Raw genomic sequence first — 9,128 nt, forward strand, 5'->3', positions numbered from 1 at the left:
TTTTTTTTTTTTTTTTTTTTTTTTTAATAACAAAACCAACTTTTTAGTGGGGCCACACTCCGGTTCGACCCATTGTGCAATATCGTTACATTTTTATAAACAACATCCTAAGTAAAAAAAATTGCATAACTTTGAATCTACAATCGATTGACGAATATAAACGTTAAGTTTCAATATAAAATATTGATTATTGGCAAAGTTATTATACAACATGTAAATGGAGGGGCTATAATAATACCGCCTTCTCTCTAATAAATTGTTAGAAAAGAAAAACAAGTTTCGCTCTTTTCTATGCTTACACGCATGAAATGTTTACTAGAGAATTTCGAGTTGCTACAAGATGAGTATCTAAATAACATAATACTGTGATGCATTCATACATCGGTCCGTATTCTCAGCGCATATTTAACGCTAAACAGAGTTTTATGTATGTTCCTTATGTACTTATGTTCCAATTTCGCAAATTTATAATCGATAAGAGATCTATTTATTATATATATAAATGGCTACCGCAACGTAAATATTACAAAACTGTGAAAACAAACAAGCGCTAAAACATAAACTTAAGAAAGGCGCACTTTTTAAGTTGGAAATCTTTCACATCAAAATTTCAAATTTTTCCTCTTAATTGAAAATACTTCTGAAACACCTTCTAAATCTTTAAGATGCCTTTCAAACATTTTGTGAATTTATTTGTTCTTTCCGGAGCAATTTAAATATTTGAAAGACGTCTGGTAGTCGATATTTTAGAAATTTACTACTCATCTTTTACTACTCGTCTGATGTTAAACTATTCGTTTTAATAGAAAATGATTAGAATCATATACCTAATTACCAGTACTAGATCTGGCTAACTAATTTATATACGAATACGGACCTTAGGTTCTCTCTCGAGAATCGTTTCGATTTTGAAATAAACTCTTCGATCAACACAATAGCCGCGTTCAGCGGAACAAAGCGAGCGAGCGATCAGCGATTATTGTTCTTGACTGTTAGATCCCTAAATTTAAACCAATACGTTGGTGAATTACTCAACCGCTGTACAAATGTTTTCTGAACGATACTGCACACAAGTGATTATTTTTCCTTCTACAGCTTACTGCGGTAAGTTGTTATTGAGAATATGACCGTTGGTTTCACTAGACTCTCGCTCTGCCGTTCAACATGGTATTAATGTATATCTATACATTTATTCTTAAACATCGTATTGGCTATGACATCGATGATGTTGCATTGTACCACGTTATTGTGTGTGTGTGTGTGTGTGTGTGTGTGTGTGTGTGTGTGGTGTGTGACATCTTTGTCGCATATCAAATTTTCACAAGAAAAAACAACGCCTTACGTCTGCTCTACGTCCATCAAATTCTCTTTACTGTAACACGTTCGCTGATTGTAGGATACAAGTTTTTCTTCAATCAGACGATGTTGCTACGACATTATGGATTATGTACATCGAACATTTCGTTTTAATGAATAAATAAATTGTTCTTTCCCTGTTTGCATAACGCACGGATATACGTAAGAACTCACGTACTTTCGCTTTTCGTCGGTCGATCCCTTAAGCATATTAAAACTTCTTGCTCGATGTATTTTCGCCGTGTTTTTCCATTCGCGTTTTTGGTCCAAAAATGTAACGAGTAATGAGGAACATTCGGTATTATATATTGGAAATATTTTACTCGCTTTCCTCCGCCTATTAACATTTCTGTTAAATATGCCAGATTCTAATATAAATTCAATAGTGATGTGCAAAAATAAGCTTCGGGTTGTTGAAAAATTAAGGGTTCCACCGACGTAGATTTTTTAAAGTTACGATAACAGGTCCTTCAACACATTCCGATATCTTTTTAATATATTTTTGATTCACGTTACATATAAATATAGGTCGTTTGGGAGACATTTAAGATTGTCTAGCTAGTGATAAATCCTCACGTGATCGAGAAATGACACATGACTTATATGCGCGCGCGTGTGTGTAAGTAAAATGTATGAAATGTATTTTCACAATTGGAACATGTATTTTTTCTTCACGATTAAAATTATCTTTTTGTTTGCGTAGGTATCTATTGCCGTTAGTTGGAAAGATTTGCTGTAGCACCAAGTATTTATATATTTATGTGTTCCTTTCCATATAGCGGAACATTGCTGCGTGTGGAGCAAATAGTACAACAGGTATACACGTTTCTCGCGTGTATATGTTACTCTGTCGAGCGTATATATATATATATATATATATCTCGAAAGATTTCAAGCTTTTCTATAGAGAAAAGAACAATATTTTCGCAACTATATTTTGTTCCGTCGTCGAAATCATTTTTATTTTTCACTTTTTCTACGATATACCAGTATTCACTTGTGGTATACCGAGAAAAAATTCGAAACATTCTATCAGAGAAGACATGTTAGAATTGTCTACGTCACTGATTGAATGCCATTTCCTTTCTGCGCATTATTTTATGTATATTAGTTGCAAAAGCTTTTATACAAAAAAAAAGCGTAAAATAAATAAATGCGTTGATAAATAGAGGCAATTTGTAATGAAAAAAAAAAGTTTATTTTTCAGCTTTTGGCTTAATATGGCGAATTATTATAACTAGAATTATTAAAATTCGTGTAACAATATGTACAAGAGTTCAGCAGTTCATGCATGTACGTAATGAGATCTTTCTGTCATGTGGATAATATAAAAGAATAATGTGGAAATTTTGGAATCGGAAATTTTTGAAGCCTACGGTAGAAGAGTAGCGAAAATAAAAATCTAATCTTTATATGTATGCATTTTCCACTAACGGCAAAGCAAAGAGCTAAGTCAACTGGACCAACGTACACCACCGCTGTCTTTCTTTTAACGTATTCATCTTAGTTATCGACATTTTTAGTTCCGTTTAAACCAGAGTTCGACGATCACTCCGGTATTTTCTTAATAGAAATATTGAGGATGTAGCGCTGTAGAAAAATATGCAATTAAATATTTCCCTCGATAATATGCAATGAGCAAATAATATCCAACATATATTTTTGAAAGGAAATATTCATTTTGCGGTTAAATTGACGTAAAAATAAGACATGACTGTCTCTCATTTTATATTGCTCGTCTAATATTTTCTATTTTTCGAGAATCATTATTCGCTTCTTCCGAGCTCCGGTTAAATTAATCCAATTTCACTAGCTAGTGAGAAATGAATATCGAAAACGTCGATGTAATTGTTTCGATTTCTCGCTGAGTATATAAAAAAAAAGCAATTCTGTTTCATCATAGAAGAAACGGGCAACATGTATAGACAAAATTTATAAGACATTACGAGTAGTCGGCGTTATCGTCGATCTGTCGGTAAAATAGTATTTAATTGAAAACAGTACTTAATAGTATTTTATGAATAAGAAAGATTCTTGTTTGATTATGATTTGCTCAAGTTCACTGACACGATACGTATAGATCATCTACAAATTAGGCTTGAATAATTACTCTCTCGAGAATAGTATTTTAATTCAAGATTTTTTCCTCAATTGGGAAAATATGTAATAACTATCACTTTTATTTCAACCATTTATTTTTGCCGGCATTGGCTTATCTCGATGCTCTCTGGCGCGATTATCGCGATGTGTATTCGCGTGCCGCACGATCGTGAGTCGACTCGACTTTGCTCGCGGAAGCCAAGCTCGAGACGTTCAACGTGAGATTTTGCGTTGATTTCACGTTGATTTGACTCCAATCAAAATCAAACTAGCTCTAACTACACCTAATGTCTTGCAAATTTCATTGCTGCCGCACGCAATACTCTCTAAGCGATATCGAGGCAAGACCTGACATCCATCCACACATACACACACACACACACACCTACCTACACTTACGTGCGCGCGTTCCTTGCGTTTATTGGTTACGGTGCATGCTTCTGCGAGGTACCTCGGTACTTCATATAATGCATCTCGAGCGGCGCGCTTCGGCACCTCGTGTCTATAACTTGGATCAATGTTTTCGAAGGAATCCGTGTTCTGTCTATCGCATAAGAGCACATATTTGCGACGAAAATGATTATGTTGCAAAAACAAACTTGGTTCGTATTTTTTAAGCAGAATTGATCTTTCTTACAATCTAGTGCGCCTCCTCTTTGATTAAGAAATCTATTAATATTTAAGTGAAAACTTGATATTTTTTTTTATTGTGTTCCAACTGAGCAATAAAAATCTTTTTAGGAGAAAGCATAAATAATTTCTCTGAAAGGTTACACAGTGATTTGAGTAATAACGATAGGATTTAGTCAAATCTTTGCAAAAGAAACTTTTGATTTAGGAACGTCGTGCTTCTAAGAGGCGATCATTATGAGACACCATGTACTATAAAAAACAATTTATTAATATGCTTTTTATTCTAACTATAAAATGCGAAAAATACATTCTTCTCTTTATTCGCAACCACACGAAGAAAGAATCGAGATGCATTAATGATTTTGCGCGGCTGACTTCGTTGTGTCATAATGACAAGCAATTTTATACCCTTCTCTTTAATTTAGCGCGGTTGAATTGACTGCGTAAAACGAGCTTCTCGCAGAAGAACACAGCATCGATCAGTAAATTTTTAATGCGAGTTTCTTCGTCGTGCTTCGCTGGACAATGATATGCAACGTACCGTAATAGTGTATCAACGAAGGAGTGATTATTTCGAAATGAATAATTTGATATAAAAGAAGATCTTTTTTGTTCTCGAGAGATTTTTTCGGGAACAAAATTTCTCATACAATGTATCTGACAATTATCGTACCGATGTAGGTGGAACGCAATAAAAACTTTACAATAGTTATGATTAATTAAAGAATGAATGGGAAACTCTGTACGAAGGGAGGGATGTCTCACTCGCCGTTGCTATTCAACAAATTCGATCTTTCTTGAGACCGTGTCTTTGTACAATAGTTGGTACGGTAATCATCAGACACACTCTGTACAGAGCGTAACATCTCTCCCGTTTTGTTCTGACCAAGTTCTCCGGCTATCGACGTCACAGTGCGATGTAGAAAATTCAATCTCGTCGGCGCCTCCGTGGAGAATAAAATTGCGGGAAACACGTCCCGCTCTCCTCTGATTGTCCTGTGCAACGACTGTTGTTTGTGCGGCCGTTTGTCTGTCAAAGTTGCGCGACGAGTCAATGAACTACGCCGATTTATCGGGTCGTTAGCTTCGCTCTACTGCGCCCACGACGTTTCTTCTTTCTTTACAAATTGATATGTTTCCGGTGAAATCTATATGGGACGTTTGCATGAAAACTTTTCGTGAATCTTTCGATGATGGTTGATCTCTTTTCTTAAAGAGTATGACGTAACAATTTCTCATCGTGATTTATCTTCCTTAAAATCGCAACAAGATCCTCTCTTCGTGTGTGTGTGTGTCGAATTGGTACGTCAAATTGGGAAAATAAATATTTTCCTCAACACATACATACGTTACGATAGATAGAATTAAGAAGAAGCGAGTTTACTATCGACGAGCGGTAACTTTGATCTCGTTACACTAGCACTTGCAATTTAGAACGATTGGTCGGATAGTTTGGCTTATTAAGATCAAAAACGTTCTGCGTCCACTGGGAACGATAATGGTGTTAATGGAAGAGTTAATCGGTCGGAGAATCACAGGAGGATCTCGTTAGGCGCTACGTTAAGTTGCTCGATACAGCAGGAGGACGGTGGTCTCCGTCTGTTAATATCACGACGACGACGACGGTCCTCGACTCCAATCGAGGAACGTCTCTTCTCGGATCATAGGAAGCTCTCATTCGGAGTGCCGGCGCCAGCGCCGGCGACGTCCATCGACTCACGATGATCATCGAAGCGGTCCGCACTCTCCGCACTCTCGCCGGCTTTAATCTCGTAATTGTTGACCGGGTCGCCGTATTGGCTCTGGTAAAACTCCTCGCGCATCATGTGATTGAGGGTGCCGCAACGAAAATAAAGAATCTCGCGGAACGGCTTGCGGAAGTCGCGATTCAGGGTGGCATAGATTATCGGGTTCAGCAGACTATTGCAATAGCCGAGCCAGAGGAAGAGGCTCGTAATGAAGGCAGGTATCGCATCCGGATCGGTGAGGAACGGCCGTACCAGCGCCAGCACGAAGAACGGTAGCCAGCAGATGATGAAGGCGCTCATAATGATACCCAGGGTCGTGCTGGCCTTCCTCTCCTTCGCAAGGTTGAAGCGCAGCTTCTTCTGATGCGGCGAATTCGTGACGCTGCACGTGCTGTTCAGGTGATTACGCACGATCGTCGTGGTTTGTCGCGTCGACATCATCGACGGCGTCGTCGCCGTCGATAGAATCGGCCGTTCCACCTTTTGCAGCATCGGGCACTGCGACTCGTTGCTCTTGCGCGGTCCGCCGGCGAAGCATCGCACCGCGTGGCCGCTGCACTGTAACACAAATTTCATGTAACCTATATATGTCTTGAGTAAGCGCAAACAAATGTTTGTCCTTTGTACTAATTACACGGATTTCATACGATCAAAGTGCCGATAAAGGACCCAAGACACAATGATACCATTTTTCCATCAGCTTTCAGCTCAACGTGGCGTCTATATGTGGCAGTATTTATTATTCTATTTACAAGTTCCGCAACGTGTAGCAATGTTCTTTCTGCAACAACACTTTTTCAGAATTGAGTTTCAAAGCTTACACAGTGGAAAAATTGTAACGAAGGAAATTTTCGCCATGTATGTGTGAATTTTTCGATTACATCAGAAGCGGAATGTTAGTTCAATTAGACAAACGCCGACACATCACGCTGTCCTTTTTTTTTTCTCTTTTGACATACTGAGTTATCGATATTTAAATGGCTAATTTTTCCATCAAAATTTGAGATCCACTCCTTCTCTAGTATTTCCTTTAAGATCAATTCAAGTGCATGCAAGAAACGAGCGACCTTGGAGCGACGTTGTATCGGCAGTGATGAATAAATAGTGTTTTTGTTTTAGCAAGGATATCGTGCATTTAAGAGCATATCGTCGAGAAATATCCGCGCACACAATTTCAGACATGTATACAAATTGTATCGATAACTGAAAACATATAGCTGAAGATGGAAAATTGTAGAGATTGAAATTGGTCCGTTTTTCTTCTTTTCACACAGATACGAGTGTATTGAAATTTCATATTAGACGTTACTCGCACGCGCAAGAGCGTTGTTAACGTTAATTCCAGGACGGGGCAGATGTTGTTCGGAAATCATTTCAATCGCAGTATCTGAAAGCACTCGCATTCAATGCCATTTTTATATGGGAGGAAGTTCGGTAAACATTTTCCGTGCCATTCATGCGCAAGATATATCTACACGAACCATTTCAAAGACGATATTCTACTCTCTCTAGAATTTTGCACAAAAGATGGACTGTGCGCCGATTTGACCCACATACAATTTCAGAGATTTACTTTAATAATACAATTAATATTTCTCATATTCGAGATTTGGGGAAAAAAGAAATTTCGGTTTGGAATAATATATTTGAAATGTCCATTGCTACTTGTAGGTGAAGTAATTGGGTGTCTTACCACTTTTAAATTATCCTGCGTGTCGACGCGCACCTCCGATTTCATCTATAACAAACATTTTTTACGAAAACTTTCAGATAGATTCGGATAGATCTTTGCACTACTGATTTGCGATATAATTCATAACGCTCGAGATAACACCGTAGGTAAAGAAGAAGGATGCTGAAAAAAAGAGGAATCGTACTTGAGAAATCGACAGGCACGTTGTGTTGAATGTATAAGCCACTAATTTCACGTTCTCGAAAGCTTGCGTAAATGAAATTCTGACGGCAAAATTAGAACGCCAAAATTAGGATAAACCTATTGTCTGTGCCAGCTGCGCACGCATCGTGCCGCTGTTGTTGACACGTCGGGTGGGTGTCGAAAGTCCGCGACGTGATATCAGTACGGATTTTTTCTCATGTTAATGGATAGATATTGAACTCTGACGAGAAAGCTTCTATTTAAATAAAAATCGATCGATGATCAATACGTTAAAAGAATGAAACAAATGATTGTCTAGTTAATTTAGTGCTCTGCTTTAACCTAATCGATAAAAGAGAAATGTTTCGATAAAATATTGGGACAATGCGTAAAATTTAATGCTGGCAACTGAATTCCACGAGGATGTAAAATTAAATCTCTCGAAAAGAGATCCTTTGGGTGAAGCGTTGAAATCGATTCTCTTTTCGTACGATAATCATTTCTATTATACGTGACAAGATAAATTGTTTAAGAGAATATATTTTGTCAATTTCGCTTTATCTTTATAAGTCGCTTGTCCGCGTGCATTCACGTTGCAAATTAATAAATGACCGCGCGCGGCTGTCGAGAATGCTACACGAAATGCTCGTTTTCCAATAAGCATAGTTAATTAAAGGTTGACGTGTAAATATCTCTCACGCATATCTCTCTTCGTTCCCCATTTCACTTTGTGCGTGTTGCCTGTTATTGTATATTAAAATTGATCATCGATAGTCGGAATGACCAATCCAGCTGTTCTGCAATTATAATAAAATGCCATTAAATTTAAATTTGACAAACTTTTCAATAAAACACGACAAACATATTATTATGTCGCACTAATATACAAAATCATATGTAATGTAGAATCGAATAACATGTTTGAGCACTGTATGGATAAAATATCTTTTTTTTTCTTTATTTTAAAAATCGATTAAACACCTCTTTATTTTCGCTCGCGCTATAATCGCGCTGTGTCATTTTGTAAGTAAGCTAATACTGTGAAAAAGAATGTTGCTTTAGCGGATAGTCCAACGGGAATCAACGGGGATCTTTCTTTTTAACGGATATATCTTTTCTCAGGAAGTCGAAGACAATATTAAAATATCTTGAAAAGTTCTTTAAGAAACGCCTTTAAGACTATCAAAACTACAGTGATACTTCAACACAATATTAAATGCTGAAAAGTTTTGAATGTTATTCTTCCGTCAAAGGATAAGGAAGTCGATAAGGACCGTAATTGTGGAACATACAAAAACAATTATTAATAGATTTGTAGTCGATGTAACATAGATTAAACAGAAGGAGGCCCGTGACTGAAACGATTACCTCGTTCCAGAGCGAGGTAGATGCTTAATTCTGATTTGCGATCATTA

At 37.3% G+C, this 9,128-nt stretch overlaps 1 protein-coding gene across 1 annotated transcript; it reads right to left on the reverse strand.

Annotated features, from left to right (window-relative positions):
* Positions 1-7,727, reverse strand: LOC106742327 (5-hydroxytryptamine receptor 1-like). The gene is made up of 3 exons (XM_014615180.1): positions 7,715-7,727; positions 7,531-7,575; positions 1-6,395 (listed from the first exon to the last, which is right to left on the reverse strand). The coding sequence occupies exons 2-3, from the start codon at positions 7,573-7,575 to the stop codon at positions 5,751-5,753; spliced, it is 690 nt and encodes a 229-aa protein (XP_014470666.1). The 5' UTR covers positions 7,715-7,727; the 3' UTR covers positions 1-5,750.
* Positions 7,728-9,128: the final 1,401 nt, after the last annotated feature.

This window comes from Dinoponera quadriceps, unplaced genomic scaffold (assembly GCF_001313825.1).
Source record: "Dinoponera quadriceps isolate SergipeBrazil2010 unplaced genomic scaffold, ASM131382v1 scaffold628, whole genome shotgun sequence".
NCBI classification, from domain to species: Eukaryota; Metazoa; Arthropoda; class Insecta; order Hymenoptera; family Formicidae; genus Dinoponera; species Dinoponera quadriceps.